This window comes from Cupressus sempervirens, chromosome 7 (genome assembly GCF_028749045.1).
Source record: "Cupressus sempervirens isolate cs-2001-9-10 chromosome 7, ASM2874904v1, whole genome shotgun sequence".
Taxonomy (NCBI): domain Eukaryota; kingdom Viridiplantae; phylum Streptophyta; class Pinopsida; order Cupressales; family Cupressaceae; genus Cupressus; species Cupressus sempervirens.
Window position 1 is genome coordinate 861,515,003 of NC_143124.1, and position 24,280 is coordinate 861,539,282.

Below are 24,280 nucleotides of genomic sequence, written 5' to 3' on the forward strand. Positions count from 1 at the left end.
CCATTATCACCCACTTCTTGAATCTGGTACGACCCGACCCATTTCACTTGAAACTTGCCTGGTTTGATTTCATTCTATCCGTCATACTTCAACACCAATTGTCCCGATTGGAACTTGTTCAGTTTCAGGGGTTTATCATGCCACGCTGTGTCTGTTCCGTGTCACCTCCATGGCCCATTGTGCCTGCAATTGTCGAAGTTTATTTAAGTTAGACGATCTCTCCCTTCAGTTTTCCATATTGCTCAGTTTGTTCCCGAAGCTCAGTACCATAAACTCCGTCGGCTGCCCCTTCTTGCCATCAATAACACCTCCACTCCGTACTGCTGCAACTTTTATTAAACCCTTCCTCTTTGTTTCCTGTGTAGACCGTATGATGTGTCTTCCGTGCTGCTGGCACCTTTCTATTATATTTGTGGTTCGATGTAACATTTTCTTTTTGCGTAGTCGTACGGTGAAATCTTCCTTTTTCTGAGTTCGTACTGTATGTTCTTCCCCTCAGCTTCAGCCATAATTGCCTTTCCTTCTTCCGCTTCTCTGTATTCATTTTCCTCTTCTTTCTCACCTTTGTCCACCCTTAACATATTATAGTTCGGAAAGAGTTCGTAGTCCTCTATTTGCCAGTGGTAAAGACCGTTGACAGAATCCAAATCGTCATCCATTGATCCTCCTTCCAACCGTAGGACTCCCTCCTGATTTGGTTCCATACACTGCCTCCCTTCATCCTCTTCTTCTTCGGAATCTGATGACAGAGCTTCTTCCTTGACCATTTGAGTGTGTAGATCAATGATGTATTTCCTGCCTTTGCTTTCAATTGATAAAGTATTTTTCTTCCAATCGTGTTTAACCTTGGCTTGTATCAGCCACCCCCGGCCCAAAATGACATCATATCCTCTCCGCTTCATTGGGATCATGACGAATTCCAACAGGAATGGCTGTGTTCCAATCATCACTGGTTGTGCTATTAGGACTCCCAATGGCTTGATTCCATGTTGATCAGCCGTTAGCAGCTGGAATGTAGGTCGCCATAATGTCGGCTGTCCCAAACTTTTCCAGGTGTCTTCGGGTAACACATTGACTTCGGACCCTTCGTCCACAATCGTTTCTGTCAATACAGTCTCGAGAATTCCCATTTTGACGACTGCCGGATGGCGTCCGGATGAGAGGACTAATAGCATAAGATCTTCTGCACTTGCGCCACTTTCCTTCTCCTTTTTGTCCACTGTACTTGCTCTACTTTCTTGCTCCCTTCCATGTTCTCTTGGTAGTTTAGTAGCGGGAACGATGTTTGTGAGTGCCGATCAGAGCTAAGGCATGGTGAGCAACATATCATTTATCTTGATTGGTACCTCGGTTTGTAATATTTGCCATACAATGTTTTGTTTTACGCAGTTCCGTGCAGAGGTACCAGTCATGTCCTTCAGTGGGCCTTCTCTGCCTGCGTTGCTTTCTGAATCTTTGCCCATGCTTTCTCTAGTCTCTTCTTTTCTTCTGCCAGGTTGGGGTACACTTTCGCTTGCTTCCGTATGATTGCCAGAACTTCTTCCTCGTCCATCCCGACAATAATCAAGTTTACTTCGAACTTCGGGCACTTAGCATTGTCATGATCGCTAGGTCCACACCATCAGCATAGCAACTTCGGTGTGTTCGCCGTTGTGCACTCTTGGGCAAAGTGACCCCACAGATTGCATGCGCGGCATTGAACTATCAGCCGACTATTCGCATCATACTGAATTCGACTCCTCCCGCCATTATTGTTGTTGCCGTTGTTGTTGTTGTTGTTTTGCCTGTGCCAGTTATTTTTGTATCCACCCGATGTGGCACCTTCCGTACCGGTGTTCTCACTCCCTCCTGACGCGGACGCCTCTTGCGTGAGGAACACTTGCTGGGGTGCTCTTTTATTCAGGTTGAAAGGGCATTCCTTTATCGAATGTCCCAAAATTTGGCAAATCTCACAAAATTGATCTTTCGGGCAGGATCTCTTCGTATGGCCTTCTTTCTTGCACTCTGTGCACCATAGCTCATTGCCCTTAGTCTCCTTGTGCATGTTCTTGAACTCCATCATCCGAATCATGTCCTTTTGAAGAACGCGGACCTTCTTGTTGCTGCCTTCATCATCGCTGCTATCTTCTCCTGAAAGTTCCTCATCATCTAAATCAGACGAGCTACTCTTGTTCTTTTTCTTTGTCTTTTGCTCACTTTCGAGGTTCATTGCCCAATTGTACGCTTCAGTGTATGTCGATGGTGGCACGATCTTCATGTTCTTTCGCAGCTTTGGATGAAGGCCTTCAATGAATCATCTCTTTTGTAGCCCATCAGCCGACTTATTCTCCATCTTATTGATCAGGTCCTTCAACTTCTTGGTGAAGACTCGGATTGTTTCATTCTTCCCTTGCTTAGTATTGAATATCTCCGCTACAATCTCATTATCGTCGCGCAATATTTGAAATTCTGCGATAAACTCCTTAATATTATCCCAACTATTTAACTTTTGTGGATTTGTATTAGTAAACCAATCAATCGCAACACCCCGTAGGGTGGCCGAAAACTGTCGAACCCATTCGTTTGTATCTGTTGTGCCATTCGCCCCCCAGATCATTTCACATGTTTTATAAAGTCGAATCGGATCAGCGGTTCCTTCACCATCAAATTTAGACAACTTTTCTTTTGGTCCTGCCATTATTACTGGATGTTGTGGGTTTTGTTGTGTACCTGCGCTATTTTGCACTCTCGCGTTGTTTTGCACACCCGCGCTGTTCACACTCGCATTGTTTCCAACACCCGTGTTGTTTGCAACACTTGCGCTGTTTCCAACTGTCGTGCTATTTGGTGAAGAAGGGTTTTCGTCAACTGAAGTTGTTTGTTTCGGAAGTATATCTCCGACGAAGAGTTCACTCCACGCTCGTGCTCCCTCGGCACTTCGAGCTGTGCGAGTCGATCCCCTTCTGTTGGGATTCTCTTCCCTCGGCGTATGTAGGTTTAGAAACTCCTCACTTGCTTCTTCCACCAAATCGAGCCGCTGTCGAGTCTCTTCCAACAATTTTTCAGTGCTTTTGTGTCCATCGGTAACTTGCTGAAATCTCCGTCTATGTTCAGCCTGTTGTGCCAAAATTAAATTTTCCTGCGTGGCGCATATTTTGTCCTTTTCCTTCAACTTATTCTTATTCTTGTTCAATTGATTCGACATTTAGTCTTCATCCGTTTGTCTGCGTCCTAGGTCCATCGGGCAACGGCGTCAAATGTTTACCGCATAGATTAATTGATTGATGCACACAGACAATAGATGGAAATGGCAAAACTTCTTCCTTTATTCGCATATGCCAAAACATTACATTATGCTTGATGATATCCTTAAAATGCTTCCCGAAGGGGGTATATATACTCATCGAAGGGCCTTTCAGAAGGTTCCCAAAGGAACCCGTCGGGCACAAGTCGGCTACATAATAAATAATACATACTATCCTACCCGTCGGCTCATTTACAATTATTTACCGACTACATCATCCCCCCCAAAATTCAAAGTCAGATGGGTCGGGCCATACTAGATCCGGGAATTAGGGGACAATGGAGCAATAAAATTGTGGACTCTGGATGGACAGGAAGTGCCTCAGGTAGTGAACGACTCGAAACTGAGGATATACCATGGCTGGAAGACTCCCTCGTCGCAGAATGAAGTCCGAACGACTTCTTCGTCGTTGCAGAATGGCGACGTTCGGATGGAAAACTAAGTCTGCTGCATATTCTGCATTTTTAGAAAAAATAAATGAGGTGGAAAAGTTACCGTATGGCCTTTTTAGACTGATGCACCATACAGTTTACCGTACAATGTACGGATATTGGAAGGTATTATTTGTGACTTACAAGTCACCGTATGGATTTTGGGAGTTCTCTTCAGCGTATGGATTTTTGGGAGTTCTCTTCAGCATATAGATTTTGGGGAGTTCTTTTCACTGTACGGATTTTGCAGGTAGGGATGTCTTTGTTGTACGGATTTTGAAGTTATTTGGAAGATGCAGCCTGGCACCATACGAAAAATTGTGGTCTCTTGAAGGACACCGTATGGATGTGAAGGACAGATTCATATAGTTGGTCGTACGGATTTTGGAGAAGACATATTGAATCGCAATTTGGCGTACGGATTTCTTCTCTAGCACTTGGCGTACGGCTTCCATTCCCAGCACTTGATGTACGGCTTGGGGTACGAATTTTCCATTCTGGTGTATGAACTTTGCATATTTTGGCATAAAGTTTTTACAGGGCACTACTCAGGGGTCTGCTGTACGGATTTGGGCTGGAAGCTATTTATGTTTCTAATGTACGGATTGTGAGATTTTAGTTATGTGTTTGGAAATGTACGGATTTTGAAGGATTAGGAGGGATATTGCTGCAGTACGAGTTTTACATAAGGCAGGGATATTGAAGAATCTGAAGGCGTCAAGGCTTTTGGGGATATTGGAGACTGAAATCTGTAGGGAATAGGAGTCATTTCAGCCGTACGGATTCAGTTATTGGTTAGGAAAACACCACTGTACTGCATTTTCAATGTCTTATTTCTTCTTGTTGATACCGTACGGGTTCTGGAAAGCTTTCAGAAGGATTGAAATTGTATGGTCCCTGTACGGATGATTCTGAAGGGCAATTCTACATCAGCACTGTACGGAATTGGAGAATATTATTATTGGACGCAAGCGTACGGATCCGTACGCTTGCAAGAAGGAAAGTATAACAACTGACCTAACAGTACATGGAGTCTGTAGGCAAAAGGAAGTGGAAAAAGCAACTGGAAGAAGCGGCAGTTGAGAAGGGCACGAGCATGTCTAGTGTAGGAAATCAGAATGAAGGCACTAGTAGCAGCAAGCAGAAGTGTAAACCCCTGACACCTGCAATAGCTGAAATTATGCCACAAACTATACAATTCGAGGGGTTGAGTGGAATGGATTGCAAAAGATGGTGGCAAGAAACCCCTGATACACATCCAGTAAAAGCCAGCATCAGAAGAGCACAGGTGGAATGGGCTATTCGGATGCCTGTTTTTTGCATTCAAGATTATGAAGGATTCTTGTGCGCCATGATTGAGACCTATGGCAGAGCTTCTTGGAGGAGCACATTTGAGTATTTGGACAAGGACTTGGTGGTCTCATTCAAGGCATTTGATTTCACATGAGTCTTTGGCATTCTAGGGCTGTAGGGCAAAAAGGTTCAACCGAAGAAAATTTCTAAAGAGGTAAAGCTATTTTTGATTAGACTGGTATGTGGAGATATGATGGAAGCAGAGCAGGTGGCATTGGTTGAGACATCGAAAGGAAGGGGTTTAAAGAAAAAAAACATTCAGGAAGGACCATGGCGATGCCTGATGGACTTGGTCAAGAGCAGGCTTACAGGATCATCTAGGGCATTCGATATCTCATTTCTGCAGGTGTCTATGATGAATTGAATAATGAACGGAAAGGTGTACGATTGGGCGTCTGTGTTGGCCGAGCGTATGCATGAGTTCCTGACTCTCTAGCATAAGACCACCTATATGCCACACTACGCGATTGGTCTCTTCCTCGATGCGGCAGCATGGATGATCCCAGCGGACGAGTTAGAGGCAAAACCTAGACCACTTATTCCCGGAGAACCTCCTATCATGTGGTGGAAGCACTTGGATACAGCCACTGGGCAGAAGGGTTCTACAGGGCAGAAGAGACCTCGGATGGACACGGGAGGTGATACGGACAACAGCCGACAGGAGACATCGTCGGAGGAGAACAGCGTAGGGGACGAAGAAGGGGAAGAAAATGATGATGAGGAGGTTCAGGTTGTCATAGCTACCCCCTTGCTATTTTTGCGCAGTACAGTTCCTGTTACTCCCTGTTTGGTGCCAGTAGGTCTACACATGGCTCACATTCTAGGGTTTGGACAGATAAGGCAGCCAGTACTAATGACCGGTGCACCCGAGCAGGCAGTTACAGTAGCAGCACCATGGCAACACGGTGTAAGGCCTTCTCCTGTCCGACTGGGAGTTGGGTTTATTGTAGGGTTTACATGGGCGACAGCACCCGTCAGCCGAGAGACTTTGCCAGCTCCTGCTGAAGCACTTCCGGTAGCAGCACTCGTGGCACCTACCGTAGCGCAGCCAGCAGTGGAAGTGGAAGTTGCCGTGGCTCAGCCAGCAGGAGTTGAGGCACCTACAGTAGAGAGCATGCCAGATAGAGGAGAGATGACCTTGGAGGTACTCGACCTTCTAGTACCGGAGATAACAGAGACATAGAGTACGTCGAGCATACACTTGGATGTCATGGGATCTGATGCAGTGGTGACGGTGGATGCAACACAGTTGGCATCACCTGAGTGGGATAGGGAGGTCAGTACTTTTTTGAGCACGCAGTTCCACCGTGCTCCAGCTCCCCGGCTGGCCTATTTGTAGACTCCTATGTGAGATGATAATTTCGAGGTAGACACTCAGCCTCAGGTAGCAGGGCCAGTTTCAGACGTTGGACCATCGCACAGTACTGATGAGCGTATGGCAGATGCCGTGGTGATGGCTATGGGTATGTAGGAACATCCATTAGAGCGCGGAACAGGAATGAAGGAGGCATTTCTTGCCGACTTCACCACTTTAGCATCCCGGGCTTGTCAGGTGTTGGATTCAACGGAGGCTCAGGCATTGGATTTGATTGTGAAGGAGCTGGAGGGAGTCATTTCGTTTATGTGACTAGGATGCCCAGCTGCCTTCACGGTTTGTTTTGAGGAGCAGGGATGGCCAGATGTAGAGACTGATGAGATGCGTCAGGACTGGGCCACCACGACAGATTTTGGTGTGGATAGTCAAGTTGCACAAGGAGGCGTACTACGTTCTTTGGAGGGGTCAGGCGAATCAGGTAGCAGCTGAGAGAGCTCCGGAGGAGTCAACTGTCGGGTTGGCTTCAGAGAGGGCAGCTTGGGAATCTGAGAGGGCGGTCTATCAATCCGAGAGGGAAGCCCTATTAGTCAGACAAAGGCAATTGGCAGAAGAGAAGGAGCAGTTGGTAGTAGAGAAGGTGTAGGCGGTAGCAGAAAAGGAGAAAGAAATGGGAGAAGTTGGAGCGATGATGCAGTCCGTGCTAGAGCTTCAGATGGAAGCGGAAGCAGAGTTGAAGATTCGGAAGGAACAGGTCTACAAGCTTCGGGCTAAGCTGAGTGACCTGAGAGCACAAACATGTCCCCCTGCATAGTATCTTGGTCATTAGTTGCACAATTTTGCTGTATTGTCATCCGGAGATGACTGTTCTTTTTGGGGGGATGATGTAGTCAGTAAATAATTGTAAATGAGTTGACGGGTAGGATAGTATGTATTATTTATTATGTAGCCAACTTGTGCCCGACGGGTTCCTTCGGGAACCTTCCAAAAGGCCCTTCGGTGAGTATATATACCCCCTTTGGGAAGCATTGTAAGGATATCATCAAGCATAATGTAATGTTTTGGCATATGCGAATAAAGGACGAAGTTCTGCCATTTCCATCTATTGTCTATGTGCATCAATCAATTAATCTATGCGGTAAACAATTAGAGGATAGGATAGAGATCCTCCAAAGATTAGTTTATTAAAGTGAACCCTAATAGGCTAAGAGAAAGCCTGAGCAAGTCATTGAGAAGATAAGGACTAAGCACGCAAACTACTTTCTTTTACATTAGGTTGCATATGAATGGAATTTCTTGAGGGAAGTAGGATCCATAACGTTTTCCATGTTTCTTGTCTAAAGAAAGTGTGGGGTCAGCATACAAGTGCATCTCTCGAGCTACCATGTTTGGATGAAGAAGGGAAGTTGGTATTAGTGCTTGAGGGTTTCGCTGATTGGAGAGAATGGAAGTCGAGGAATAAGATGGTCCAAGAGTATCTGATAAAATGGAAGGAGTTGCCTATTGAGGATGCTACTTGGAAGGATGAAGAAATCTCGCAACATCCTAATTTGCAATTGCTTGTGGACCAGCAATCACAGGAAGGGAGGACTCTAAGGTCCTGCCTTGTTCAGCCACCATTATTTAATTAAATAAATAATGCTAGCTTAGTACTTTTCCCTTAGGCAAAGCATTTGTTAAATAAAGGGGATTAAGGTTAATTTATTTCCTATTTTTCGGTCATGAAGGGAACCCAACTTAAGTAGCAATGTCGAGTCATGGGCCATGGGTTTGTTTTTCTTTTGTTGTCGCCAAGATCAGAGTTGAGTTGTTTTATGATAAGGCTGATCTATCACGAAGGTCAGGATAGGGTGAGGTGGAATGGAGAATTAGAAAGTTTCCTTTGCTGTTGGCCAAAATTATAAAAAAAAAAATTGAGCTGGTCTTAGTTGCTGAAAGAGTTATATTGGATCGCAGGAAAGGCAGAAGGACATGTTTTGATATCATTTATGTTTTGTTCAGCAAATCAGTTCCGCGCTAGTTTAGGAAGTCAAACCCTGAAGCTTATGCTTTGCACATTTCTCCAAAGCTCTCAGCTATTTACTACTCATCTCAGTTGCAGCTACTAGTAGTTTCCTCAGGTGCATACACCAACAATCTCTATTTCTTGATTTGGTAACCTGCAAATACAGAGACAGCAGACTGGGTCCCTTTTCCAGGGTACAACAACAGGCAGCTTTGAGTTGTTTCCTAATCAGGGAAAAAATGCTTTAGGATACACAGTAACATCAGATAAGACTTTCTAGATGATGTGATAACCTAGATTGACGAGCAAATTATGTTAGAAATATCCAGGTATATGGTTAAACCCTGCATGTGTTTTCTTTAGCAACCAACGTATATCTCTGTAGTTAGAAGCTAATCAGGGTTTGCAAAGTTCCTGCATTTTCTTCCATACAAATGAAATTAATGTTTAAATTTCTATTTCAAATGTGTGTTTTCCTATAACCCTTAATTAGATAAAGGTCAAACTTGAAATTTAGCAATCCTAAGAAGAAAGGATATTTCACAAATCTTACATTCAAAATCCTGTTGTGCCTAAGTACCATTTTTGGACCTGCACAATGTTGGTAGGCTTAAAATTTGACCTGTATTCATGGCTCAGGAAAAACTTGTTAAAATATGCAAGCTTAAAAATATGTATACATCTTTAAAACAACACAGTTACTTTTCCATGTTCACACACACAGAGGGGTTTCATTATATAAAATGGACACACGCGCACGCGCACACACACACACACAGAGGGGTTTCATTATATAAAATGGACACACGCGCACGCACACACACGCGCACAGTGTAATCTAAAAAAAGTGTCACACACACACACACACACACAGGGGTTTCATTATATAAAATGGACACACGCGCACGCACACACACGCACACGCACACACGCACACGCACCCACACACACCCACACACACACACACACACACACACACACACACACACACACACACACACACACACAGAGGGGTTTCATTATATAAAATGGACACGCGCACGCACACACACACACACACACACAGAGGGGTTTCATTATATAAAATGGACACACGCGCACACACACACACGCGCACAGTGTAATCTAAAAAAAGTGTCACACACACACACACACACACACAGGGGTTTCATTATATAAAATGGACACACGCGCACACACACACACGCGCACAGTGTGATCTAAAAAAAGTCACACACACACACACAAACACACACACACACACAAACACACACACACACACACACAGAGGGGTTTCATTATATAAAATGGACACGTGCACGCACACACACGCGCACAGTGTAATCTAAAAAAAGTGTTACTGTTGTGGAACTGTTGTTTGAGGTAGGAATGCAAGTGAAATTAGAATAAGATTTAATTAGACTTAAATTCCATACTTCCAATTCGTAAATTCCATATCTTCTCCTAACTTAGATTTTTTAAAAATCTTTTAGGAGGTAGATGCCAATATAATGAGAAAAATATTGTGAAGAAATTTATCAAGCCAAGATAAAGTCTGTCTTTAAAAGATAAGAGATGTGTCTAAGGGATGGTTTAATTATGATCAAGGCATAAAGTCCGCTCAAAAATTCATGGAAGTTCCTGTCTAAATGAAGTTTCCAAATGGATTGTTTTGGGAATTCCTCAATTATCATTGAAAGTTCGCCATGGTGAAAGAAAATTCCAAAAGGGAGAAAATTTAGTGAAGGAAATTCCTTGATCTATAGTGAACTCCACCCAAGCAGAAGGAAAATTCTTTAAAATTCCATGGAAATGTGCGGAGAATTCTGAAGTTGTGGAAATTCCTGATTGCAAACAAGGAAGGTTGTTGGAAATCCACAAGCACAAGCAAAGTCCACTCTCTCATGATGAAGAATGTAGACCAAGAGATGAAATTCACTCTTTGGAGTTGGAAAAAAGTTTGAAAATTGTGGAGTCCAAAGCCATTTGAGGTTGAAGTCATCAACTATCCAAAATTTTTTTTTCAAGTGGGAAAGAGAAAAAGGTCAAGTTTCAAAGGAAAAATGTTAAGGTTTTTGAATAGAAAAGAAGAGGTATAAGTTTTTAGAGAGAGAAGGTGTGAATTTTGGAGAGGATTTTAGAGGGTGAAATTAATAAGGAAGCAATGATGAAAATTGCCCAAGTATGGGAAATTCTTCTAAATCAAACTTGAAGGTGCATTTCCAAGGACGAGAGTTCATCATTTCCAAAATTTAGAAGGCCATTTCCAAATTAATAGAAAGGTTGGTGAAGTCATTTTAATGAATTATTGCCATTTTTTTCAATGTTGTTTTGAAGGTCTGATACAAAGTGAACAATTAAGGACAGACAAAGATGAACTAGATGCCACAACAACACATGATTTCCAAAGATCAAGATCAAAAGTGTAACATCCCGCTTTTCCAGCCTTAACTAACAACTATCATATCATTGAACACAGTTACTTTTCCATGTTCATGAGCATGAGAAGGTAGTTATAACAACTATTTTACATGTTCATATGAAAGAGATTAACTGTTATAATCAGTTTAACTGACATATCTTGACTAACAATTGAAGGAGTATTCAATCAGCAAATATGATGAATATAATTGCCATTGTAACTAACTGTTACTTAATGGAAAGAGATATCTTTTTCTACTAAGTTCAACTGATTAATACTGAAGAAAATATTTGTAACTGTCACATGATAACTTCATATTTAACTGAACTTGAATAACATAAAAATAAAATATTCATTAAAAGTAGATAACTTTTAATGTCACAGAGCATCCAGGTATTAGACTGTCATTCCACAACCAACTTGACAACAAGAATCATACCCTTAGACCACCATGAGTTGACTCAACTTGTTAGGTTATTTAATATTTTGTTTATTAGTTACTGATTCCTTTCTCTTAACATGCAAGGATATCTCGAGGTTCAATGATTATCAATACACAACCTTCATCTCGACCTTGTTGGTCTTCCTTGATGAATTTCTGGGGTGACTATATAAGCATGTTATAATTACAACCAATTACATTCTGCCCGAGTTGGGCCAATGGCTTTACAAACGATAAATGATACTTGTAATTTATTCTTGACTTTTCATATGAGTGTTGTCACTTATCTTAGAGTATATCTAGTAGATACCTCTGTATAAGCTTGCATTGTTGGATCTTACTCCAAGTTAAGTAATAATTTTGAAAAAATGATTTTAATACAGATTGCCACAGTTTTCTTGATTTGGAGCATATTTACAAATCTTATACAAATGGAAAAAAATTAAAAAATATCATTTCAGATCAAGGCTCTATCAAAGCTAACATTGCCTTCTTAATTCTAAGGTAATATCTACGAGCCTCTTGTATGAATTTTAAAGAGCATAAATAAGCAGAAGTATTTCATGACACTATAGTAATGTCGCTTCTTTAAAGGCTCAGTCAGTCTTTAAGCAATGCTGGTGAGAACAAGACCAAGGCTGCAAATGTAGAGCAGAGAATTATTGGAAATTGTCCCTAGTGCATCTCACATAACTTTCGTGCTTGTGTCTTGCAACAAAAAGTTTGACACCATATGACAAATATGTGTAATAGAATTTTTGGTGGAATGGTTACACTGCGGTGACGTCCGATTCAATATTTAAAGTGAATAATTATTCAAGGCAAATGGAAATAGCAGCTGTGTGTGACTGTGAGAGAGTATGAAGGATTTGCAGGCAAATTGAGATGGTGTAAAACAATACGAAAATGCAATTTAGGTAGTATGAAGTTTTAATAACTCTGTCGTGATGTTTGAATGCTACTCAATATGAACCATCGTACAAAATAAAATCTTGGCCTTACTCGACTTCATGCTTGGTAGCAAAAAAGTATGAAGGTGGCAAGGAGTTACAACCAAAAAGCTGTCGGGAAACTTAGGTGGCATTATTATTAAAATGGCCACCGAACAATATAAAGACCTGATGAAGAATATAGAAATATGGCCGCTCATGATAAAATAATAAAATCGTTGGCAAGGTTGGAAAATAATAACTTTATACTAAATGTCTTAATATAATAATATCATACTATACCTACCTATACTTGTGTACCCATGTATATATTTATGCGTGATATTCCAACAACGTATCTAATGTATATGTCATATATTAAGTGGGGTATATGTGTTTCTCATTCAAATTTACACATACATAAATATATGTGTATATACATATGCAAGCATATGTAGATACTGTGGTATTGTTATATTAAGACATGACAAATATCACATGAAGTTTTGAGATCAATCCAATATATAAAGGTAACACATTAGTTGTTACTTTAGTTAATGCTTAGTATTTTCTTTTATTATAATAGTGATATACACATATTGACCTGGTCAGGTCATGGTCGTCCAAAGTATATTGTTGCTTGCCCAGCCATTTACCCTTAGCCATGGTGGTTTAAGACTCTTACCTATTTGCCCAATGATAGGTGGTGCCTTTGTGCCCAATTCCTTTTTTGGCAATGCTTCCCCCCCCTTCACCACGTTCATGCAAGTGAAAATTTATCATGTTAACAACATATTGCTCATCATTTTACGAAGTCGAAATTATCATTGTTTTACCGTACTGGGTAAAGAAATCAATGCACAGACAATAGATATGAATAGCAAAACTTATTATTATTCGCATAAGCCAAGACATTACATTATGCTTGATAAGATCTGATGATTACAATGCTTCCTGAAGGGGGTATAAATACTTTACCGTACTGGGTAAAGAAATCAACGCACAGACAATAGATATGAATAGCAGAACTTCTTATTATTATTCGCATAAGCTAAGACATTACATTATGCTTGATAAGATCTAATGATTACAATGCTTCCCGAAGGGGGTATAAATACTTTCCAAAGAACCTTCCCAAAGGGGTCCGTCGGCTACATAACAAGAACCTTTCTGAAAGGGTCCATCGGCTACATAACAAGAACCTTCCCGAAGGGACCTATCGGCTACCCAATATTTACCTATGACATCATCCCCCCCAAAAGAAAAAATCATCTCCGGACGACAATTACAAAAAAAAATACATTAACTGACTAACTTCAACAAGATAAATCTGCTTCTGTCACATCACTTTCACATTCGTTCCGTGCCTGAACCAAACTGGTCTCCAACCCACATGGCATCTGGAGCCACTGTCTCCTAAGTCAAGCTGACCTTGATAGCTACCCGTGCTGCTTTCTGTGTTTCCAACTCCTGAGTGCCCTAAGCCAAGTGTCGTTGCAATGCCTTCAACTGGATGATTTACTCCTCCCGAGCTCTCCATGCATCCACCAAGACAGCTTCACGTCCAACACCTACTCCAAGTGCCTCTAGTGCACAAAGGCTTCATGCCTGCAACAGCTCCAGGTCTCATCAACAGGTTAGACTTCCCACGATTAATATCCGCAACGATTGGGGGTCTAGGGGGCAACGCCCCCAGCGGGGTCGAGGGGTAGCGCCCCCGCGGGGTCCTGGGGCAGCGCCCTGGGCGCGCTCCCTGTCGCGATACAAGGCGGGGTTGAGGGGCGCGCCGCCAAGACCAACTTAGCACTTCGAAACTGACACAAAATTGCATGGAACACACTATTTTTGTCATTTTCTTCCGATTCCACACTCTTTCTGGCAACTTCTTGTCTACCCTTCCCTTTGGCATCATGCGTTACTCATTCAGAACTGTTTCAATCTGTCGTCTTTTTTTTAAAATTTATTTATTTATAAGATGCCTGCAAACCCTTAGTCAAAATCAATCTCTACCAGTGCATGCCCGTACAGCAGCCTTTGCAATCTTGAACAAACAAATTCCTTCTGCTGTACTTCCTGAGCATATGGTCTTAACCTTTTCTTACTAGTGTATGGTGTTTGACTGTTCCACTAATTTCCCTGAAGAAGCCGTATGGTGAAGGCATGTACAGTTGAGCCCTTCAATTGCCTCATGTTTGTATGCTAGTTCCATACGCAATATCCTATAACGTCCTTCAAAATTCGTACGCTAAATCACCATAGTATGCAAAGTCCGTACGACAACCTCAGAAGCATACAAATCCGTATGGCAATTTAAGTTCATGGAATCCGTATGACATCAAGTATACAATTAAAACTTTAAAATCCGTACACCCAACCTTGTTTGAGAAATCCGTACGCTTGTGGAATCCGTACGCAAGTTCTTAATTCATCACAAATCCGTACGCCAATCTGGGAGTTCAATCCGTACGTTGACTCTTGCAAAATCTGTACTGTGGAGGTTAGGATTGATGCCGTTTCAAGTCCGTACACTGTTTATGGAATCTGTAGGTTGCTCAATCATCCAAAGATTTGTACGCGATTCATTACACTTGGACTTATAAGCCTTTTTAAAAAAAAAAAACCGTACAATGAAATTCCTATAAAAATCCATATGGTGGCATCCATTAAAAAGCCGTACGGTACCTGCCCAGGATTGTACGGTGCTTTCTTACTTTTTTTTTGGTTCAATTTTTTTTTTTTTTTTTAATAATATAAAATATATAGTAGACTTAATTTTCCACCCGAACTTCGCCATCCTGCAATGACGAAGGGGTCGTTCGAACCTCATTTTGCAACGAGGGAGTCTTCCGGCCATGGTAAATCTTTATCTTCGAGCCGTTCACTGCCCGAGGCACTTCTTGTCCATCCAAAGTCCATAATTTTATTGCTCCATTGTCCCCTACCTCGCGGCTCTGATATGGCCCAACCCATCTGACTTTGAATTTTCCTGGTTTACATTCATTCCTTCTGTCATATTTCAACACCCACTGACCTGGTTGGAACCTATTCAGTTTCAGGTGTTTATCGTGCCACCCCTTACGCCTGTTCTGTGTTACCTCTGTGGCCCCTTGTGCTTGCAATTGTCGCTCATCAAGTTTATTTAAAGTACACGATCTCTCCATCCGGTTTTCCATATCGCCCAGTTTGTTCCCAAAGCTCGGTACCATGGACTCCGTTAGTTGCCCCTTCTTGCCATCAATAACACCTCCACTTCGTACTGCTGCAACTTTTATTAAACTCCTCCTCTTTGAACCCTTCCTCTTTGTATCATGTGCAGACCGTATGATGTGTCTTCCTTGTTGTCGGCACCTTTCTGCTATATCTGTGGTTTGACCTAACATTTCCTTTCTCCGCAGTTGTATGATGGAATCTTTCCTCCTTTTGGATTCATACTGTATGTTCTTCCCTTCAGCTTCAGTTGTAACCGCCTTTCCTTCTTCGGCTTCTCTATGTTGCTTCAGACATTCATTTCCTTCTTCTTTCTTATCTTCATCGACCCTTAACATATTACAGCTCGAAAAGAGTTCGTAGTCCTCTATTTGCCAGTGGTAAAGACCGTTCACTGAATCCAGATCATCGTCTATCAATCCTTCTTCCAACCGCAGGACTCCCTCCTGATCTAGTTCCATATTCTGCCTCCTTTCATCCTCTTCTTCTTCGGAATTTGACGATAGAGCTTCTTCCTCGACCATTTGAGTGTGTAGATCGATGACATACTTCTGCCCTTTGCTTTCAAGTGATAAAGTATTTTTCTTCCAATCATGCTTTGCCTTGGCTTGTATCAGCCACCCCCAACCCAGAATGGCATCATATCCTCTCTGCTTCAGTGGGATCATGACGAAATCCAACAAGAATGGCTGTGTTCCAATCGTTACTGGTTGTGCTATCAGGACTCCCAATGGCTTGATTGTATGTTGATCGGTCGTTAGCAGCTGGAATGTAGGTGGCCATAATGTTGGCTGTCCCAAGCTTTTCCAGGTGTCTTCGGGCAACACATTGACACTGGACCCTCCGTCCACAATCATTTTCGTTAAAATAGTCCCGAAAATTCCCATTTCGACGACTGTCGGATGGCATCCGAATGAGAGGGCTAACAGCATCGGATCTTCTACACTTGCGCCACTTTCCTTCTCCTTTTTGTCCACTGTACTTGCTCCACTTTCCTGCTCCCTTCCATGTTCTCCTGGTAGTTTAGCAGTGGGAACGATGTTTGTGAGTGCCGATCGGAGATGAGGCATAGTGAGCAACAGATCATTTATCCTGACGGGTACCCCGGCTTGCAATATTTGTCATACAATGTTTTGTTCTGCGCAGTTCCGAACGGAGGTACCCGGCGTGTCCTTCAGGTGTGCCATTTCTACCTGTGTTGCTCTCTGGATCTCTGCGTGGGCTTCCTCCACTCTCTTCTTTTCCTCTGTCGGATCAGGGTAGAGCTTCGCCTATTTCCAAGTGATTGCTAGAACTTCTTCCTCGTCCATCTTGACAGTAATCAAGTTTACTTCGGACTTCGGGCACTTAGCATCATCATGATCGCTAGGTCCACACCATCGGCATAGCAACTTCGGTGTGTTCGTCGTTGTGCACTCTCGGGCAAAGTGACCCCACAGATTGCATCCGCGACATCGAACTATTGGCCGACCATTCGCATCATACTAAATTCAACTCCTTCCGCCATTATTGTTGTTGTTTTGCCCTCTGCTATTATTCCTGTACCCACCCGAAGTGGCACCATCAATGTTTGCATTTCCGTTCGCTCCTGACGTGGAAGCTGCTTGTGTAAGAAGCACCTGCGATATCCTCTGGTTTTCATGTTAAAGGGGCATTCCTTTGTTGAATGGCCCATGATCTGACAAATGTCGCAGAATTGGTTCTTTGGACAGGATCCTTTAGTATGACTGTCGGTTTTACACTCTATGCACCACAGCTCATTGCTCTTTGTCTCCTTCTGCATATTTTTAAACTCCATCATGCGGATCATGTCCTTCTGTAGGGTGCGAACCTTCTTGCTACTGCTTTCATCGTCGCTGCTATCTTCTCCGGAAGGCTCATCATCATCTGAATCAGATGAGCTAGTCTTCTTCTTCTTCTTTGTCTTCTGCTCACTTTCGAGGTTCAATTCTCTGTTATAAGCTTCCGTGTATGACGACGGTGGCACAATTTTCATTTTCTTCCGCAAGTTTGGGCGTAGACCTTCCACGAACCACCTTTTCTAAAGTCCATCCGCCAACTTATTTTCCATTTTGTTTATCAAATCTTTTAATTTCCTGGCATAGATGTGGATAGTTTCGTTCTTCCCTTGCTTAGTATTGAAGATCTCTGCTATAATTTCCTTATTGTCACACAATAGTTGAAATTCGGCCAAAAACTCCTTTTTAATGTTACTCCAACTGTCCAGTTTCTGTGGATCTGTACTAGTAAACTTGTCAATTGCCATGCCTTGTAGGGTGGCCGGAAATTGTCTCATCCAGTCGTCTTCATCAGTTATCCCATTTGCCCTCCAGATCGTTTCACATGTTTTGCAATGTCGAATGGGATCGGTGGTACCATCGCCATCGAACTTCGGCAGTTTCTCTTTTGGTCTTGCCATCATTACTAGATGTTGTGGGTTTTGTTGTGTACCTGCGTTGTTTTGCACTCCCGCGTTGTTTTGTGAAGAAGGGTTTTCGTCAATTGAAGCTGTCTGTTTCGGAAGTATATCTCGGACGAAGAGTTCACTTGACGCTCGTACTCCCTCGGCACTCTGAACTGCGCGAGTCGATTCCCTTCCGTCTGGATTCTCTTCCCTTGGCGTACACAAGTTTCTAAATTCCTTCCTTACTTCATCCACCAAATCGAGCCGCTGTCGAGTCTCTTCCAACAATTTTTCAGCGCTTCTGTGGCTGTCGGTAACTTGCTGAAATCTTTGTCTGCGTTCAGCCTGTTGTGCCAAAATTAAAGTTTCCTGCACTGCGCGTAATTCATCCTTTTCCTTCAACTTATTCTTATTCTTGTTCAACTGATTCGACATTTAATCTTCATTTGCCTGTCATCGTACCAGGTCCATCGGGCAACGGCGCCAAATGTTTTACCATACTGGGTAAAGAAATCAACGCACAGACAATAGATATGAATAGCAGAACTTCTTATTATTATTCGCATAAGCCAAGACATTACATTATGCTTGATAAGATCTGATGATTACAATGCTTTCCGAAGGGGGTATAAATACTTTTCGAGGAACGTTCCCGAAGGGGTCCGTCGGCTACATTACAAGAACCTTCCCGAAAGGGTCCGTCGGCTACATAACAAGAACCTTCCCGAAGGGACCCGTCGGCTACCCAATATTTACCTACGACAATCATAGCATATGATCATATTAGCTATCCATTTCTAATTCATATAACGTCATAACGATTGGCCAATATTCCATTTTCCCATGAAATAATAACGAATAATCAATACTTCATTTTCACATGAAACCATAGCAAATAACTAATTTAACCAATCACTCAACTTTGCATGAAGCCTCAATGACTATAAAGGAACATTTAAAATTGAGGCAAAAATTGGGATGTAACAAAAAGAAGGAATTCCAATTATAATTCTATAAGGAAAGATGAGAAACTTGTCTTAAGGCATGGTGAAATCCACAAGGTAGCACCAAGTCCACTCAAGGAAAATTCTAGAAGAAAGGCAAGAGATCACCATGAGAAGTGATAATTAAAGGCAAGGAAAAAGTTATCCAAGTGCAGAAATTTTGCAAATATGGGAGACGTATTGTTCAATTGAAATTCTTGATTTCCATTTCCCGAAGTTTTCCCAATTGAAGATGTTAACTCAAGGAGAGATTTCCAGGAAGATTTCAGTCTCACAATTTTGCACATTTTGCATAGAGTGATTTGTTCAGCTGACTTAGTCTATTATCTTTCCACTGTTTGTGGTGATGTTGTTGGAGAAGCTTTCAAGATTACTTTGATACAATGCCAACCAAGTCGCTGAATTAGAATCAGTTCTCAATGCTACAATTTCATTTGTTGTTGATGGAGGTGTATTTGCCTCTTACTTAAAATGCTAATACTATCTTACGGTATCCTCATGTTTGTCATAACCTGTATCTATAATGCCCAAGAGTAGTTTAAATAGCTTGCAAGCACACCTTTGTCATTGTTATTATTGGTATTTATACATGCTTTTCAATCATAGAAAGATGAGAGCTAGTTTAAACTAGTTGGCACAGGAAAAAATAAAACAAAATGATAATCCTAGCAAAAATCCTCAAACTTCGTAATGGCAGCACCAACTAAAAAAATGTAATTTTTTCATTCTTTTTATTTAACCATATATATAAAATGAGATAAAAAGTTTTATAATTTGCAAAGAATAATATGTTATAAAAGTAACTGCAATTTAAGTTGGCACTATAATTATTAGTCAATTTTTTTTTGTAAAGCTAAATTTCGTAAAATTTATCTCAAGAAGCTGATTATTTTTAGCATTATTTATAAACAATTGATAAGTAAGATAGTGCAATTATTGTACCTTGTTTAGAAATAATTAGTCCCTGCCTTATCTATAAGACAGGGAACTAATGTTCCCACTTGTGGCCCATAATTAATTTTTGTAATCAAAATCACCATATTGCTTAAGTTCAAAAATGTTGATTTTTAACTTAATTTTTAGACATTAATTCCTTATTTTTGATTGACAGATCTGCATTTTTCCAAGGGTAAAATTGGTTTATTGATAAAAAATTTACCAGAAATTAAATTCTACAAAATCCCACTTGCAATCACTGTCATGCTCATCATCATCCTCTGTGCCTGCAAAACTTAACGTGAATTTCTTTACTGTTAAATGAAAGGGCATTATGGTTATGCCTGCTGCATATAGCTTTGTTCAGTATGTTCATTTTGATGGATGAATTTGAAGATTGATTACAATTAGAAGCTGCCCTATTTAGATATGCACTTATTCTTGCATACACTGATAGACACATATTTGATCTCCTCATCAATAGGTCCTGCTGCTCTAATGGCACCAGGCAGAGGAGAAGTGCCTTTCATCTCCAACGCCGTGCAATCCATTGTATATAGTGGAGGATTCTTGCTCAACAAACCCTGTTGCCGCCATCGCATTCTGTAGGCGACATCGCTAAAGCTTTAGAATTGTCCTCCGTTTCCATTTTCTGCACCAAATTTGAGCTCCCTGCCACTAAAAAGCCCAAAAATCTCAGCTTGCCAAAGCAAAAGAGAGTCTTCTCCCAATAAATTTCAAAGGAAGCACAACAAACCAACAAGCACCGAAGCCCTGATTAATTCATAGACATGCCTTATCACATCAACCCTTGTTCCACCGACTTCATTGAGCATTGAAATTCTAGCATTAATGGCGCAAAACTACATACATGATCTATGAAATGCACAAAGCAGTAGGCTTTTGCACTTGTTCTGTAAAAGGTTTGCTCAATGTTACAGCCTAAATGTCAAGCCATCGACTTCACCTACTTGGATGGTGTTCGCCCCAAATTTTTCTTGGACCGTGTGCACACCCCCTTAGGTACCTTATGACATGGAAAATTCCATCGACCGTCCATCATGTGACTTGGGGAAGTTATTAGCCGTCCATCAAGACCCACTACAACTATCCACACATCTCCATATGACAGCTAAGATGTATTATTATTTGAATTCCCCTCGCAACAAAAAATCAGTTTCTACTCAAAGAGCATGGACATATTACTGAATTTCTTAATATGGAAAAAATACAATCGGTTTGGTACATGTCCCTTTTGTTCATACTATACAAAATATGCTTCATGTTTCCAGCATATGTCTTGTATATAGTATTTGTTTTATGTTCTCAAGCCTCCATTCCAACTTCAATTTAGTTTATGCTTCTCAAATTCATCAGTGCTCTCATTTCTCCAAAAGGTAGGGACTCCAACTCACCAAGAGCTCTTGTTATTTATGTTATATGAAAAATTCTTGATATATTTTTCCGATTATTTAGACAGAAAATAGTAGTTACATGCAAATATAACCAATAACACAAAGGAATAAAGCACAAATGGAACAGAAGACACAGATTTAATGTGGTTCACCTGATCTTGGGCTGTGTCCACCAAATAGAGAGTCCAATATTATTATCCAGTAACTTCTACCTGTTATAATCTTCAATCTCAATACCACTGCAAGAAGCTATATATTCTCTTTAGAAAATCCTAACTCTAAGCCAATATTACATGACTTATGTCGGCTTAAAAAGTTAACCCTAAACATACTTGATGAATCAACCTTGGGAAATGCTTACCAAGTCAACTCGAAAATGCTTGAAGAGTTAACCCAAAAATACTATAAATTATTGTTGTTTGACTTTCTTCTAAATATTTTTTAAGTTAAGTTATAGTCCATTATTAATTCTATGAGTATTAGTTTAATGAAGCACTAAAATAAATTTCTATTCAGGCCTTCCATGCCCCAAATTTATGCAACAAAATAGGTTTCTGGCTGTCAGGGACTTGAAGAAGCAATTGTTTTGATGATCCTTTTATAGAAAATTGTTTTGAAGCTCACGGATCAAACCCAAAGCCCTTTGTTTTGAATTTCTGTGTAGATCTATTTAATGAAATACACTTCATGTATTAATAATTGAACCATCTTAAAAGTTTAAGAATGGATAGTTTCAAGATTGGTTGTCTTGTTTAATATGATCATTCCAATGTCACAAAACTGGTTAGACAGTTGATAATCTTTGTCCTTTCCCACGACTGACAATTCTCCCTTATCTAGAATCTCTGCCCATGTTTTGTTGTGATCAACAATTCAAAAGGATTTAATTAATTCTTTAGCTTTAGATAGCTTCCATGTAAAATCTATTCTGAGCACTTTTTGTATTCATTTTATCTCATTCCTTTGGATGATATCTCACTGCGGCACTCTTGTCAAGTACTTGAGGAGATTTCCCTATGATGTACATTTCACATTTGTGTTCAAGAGAGCATTTTCAACAAAATCATATGGTAAAATTCCTTTGTATAACACATGCTTTATTGGATGCCCAAGCCGTGTTCTCTTTGTATTCTCCTGCTGATTTCATCATCTTTGCGACCATGACACAAAAACTCCCTTCGTAGTAAACATTTTCACCATTGGAGAAAATAGAATACAACATGCTACTTAACAGCGAAAATCTCTTTTCAGATTATTCTATTAATCTATCACCAGTAGTCTCCACGGGTAATGGTCCATGTTTATCATGGTGAAATGGTTAACATCTCAGGATACCATATGCTGATTTTTAGAAACCAAGTGAAATCGTTCACTTTTCACCATCCTGATATATAATTAATTTTTCTTTACTCTGGGGATGTTTGGGAGACATCATGGGCTTTGGATACCCTGCAGCTTTGATTTGACAACATGATTTCTTCAACTTTGATAGATTTGACGTATCCATTTATCCATGGCTGCAACTTATATTTGGTTCTATTAGTATACATGTATCAACAAATCATGTCTACGAGATCTCCATTATTTTAAGGCGTTCTATGAAATGATTGCATTCTCTATGATTCCACATTCTACATGCATATCTCCAAGGGCATTGGCCACAAACATTTCTGACTGAAGTCCCCCTTTGTTACTTCTTCGTGGATATCAATTCTCTCTTTTGAAGCTGCCAATTCTCCGCATGCAAAAAGAACAGTGGAAAAGTTTCGGGCATCTGGCTTGACACCTGCACTTTGCATTTTCTTATAAAGCTTCAAGTTTTCTGTCCCATTCCCAGTCTGCACATATGCTGCAATCATAGTGTTCCATGACACAACATCTCATCAAGGCAATTCATCGAACAGTCCCAGTGTGTTTAGTTTGCATACAACTCAAAACTCTAAACTGAGGCATTATTCCAAACAATTCAATTGCCTTCACTGGAGATTTTTTCATTTCTTCGATGCATCATGTTCAAGCCTTCAAGCACGACCTGTTAAAATAAAAATGCCCTTCGATGAAGTGACAACTCTTTGAAGCATTCTTTCAAATGGCCCATCATGCATTGTCAGTGATTTCATGTCTTACATATTGGCCAATGACATTGCCACTGTTGGATGTTTTCGTCATTGATGTCAACTGGATGGTTATCAAGATTGTGAATTCAGTTGACCATCTTGACCAGCTTAACCAACTTAACTACCTTGACCAGCTTGACCAGCTTCAGTTGCCTATGTGCTTACTTGTCTAGTGTTGTTTGTTAAAATGACATGTGGCTCATTGGTTTCTTTTAAGAATCGACTGTCCTTGTTGTTCTACTTGGTGTACGATTGCCTTGCTATCTCAATGACGACTGGACACTTGTCAATGTCCCTTTTTTCTCTATCAACGCCATCTCTGCATTTGATGTATGACATCAACCAGTCTGCATAGTGAACTGTGGCAGTTACCTAGAAAGAAAAATATATGCGCTTAGGCACATGGGCATTATCTATTGTGTAACGGTTCTACATCATTTATAAAGGTATTAGTCTTTGGAAGCAACTTAGAAATGGTGACAGTTTTGGTTGCTAGTGAACACTGCCCAACTTCCACACCACGCAGTTTGTACAAGTCCACATGGTCATTAGATTGTTGTTTTTTAGTGCATATGACACCACGTAACCTCTCTTGTAATGACAGTTGAGTTTTTAATAAAAACGGGGGTTGTAGAAGTATTTGTGAGCATCTTTGAAATTCCAGTCGTTGTGACAGTTCGTGCACCAATGCCAGATGTTTGGCGGTTCTTAATAAACAATGGTGGACGATAACGTAAAGAGACTCTGTTTTGGCAGCTCTCAGTGATTAAAGAACATTTTCTAAATACAAAGTAACCAGCTTGTATCAAATTCGATGCTTTTGAAGCTACACTCATAACGTGTTTGTTTCACAAAGGATGAGATAATCATGTTTCTTTTGCAGTTATGACTGCTTCGTTGACTTACGATATGTTTCTCTTTGGAAATCTTCAGAAGAATGGTAATAATGTTCAAAGTGAGTAATGTCAGAGATGTTACTAGTTCTGGGTGGTATTTCAACAGTTGTGGTGATTATGTGTG

The 24,280-nt window shown here is 40.8% G+C and overlaps 1 protein-coding gene across 4 annotated transcripts in view; it reads left to right on the plus strand.

Annotated features, from left to right (window-relative positions):
- Positions 1-24,280, plus strand: part of LOC149550188 (deoxyhypusine synthase-like) — a 104,519-nt gene that overhangs the window by 61,569 nt on the left and 18,670 nt on the right. Inside the window, exons 1-2 of one of the 4 annotated variants that reach the window (XM_089793294.1) lie at positions 17,813-17,817; positions 23,129-23,154. The exons of 2 other annotated variants lie outside the window; for them this stretch is intronic. In XM_089793294.1, the coding sequence (XP_089649420.1) occupies positions 17,813-17,817; positions 23,129-23,154 (31 nt within the window). Of the gene's footprint in view, positions 1-6,086; positions 6,107-17,812; positions 17,818-23,128; positions 23,155-24,280 lie in introns of those variants that run through there. One more of the 4 variants, XM_089793295.1, reaches the window with a different exon arrangement.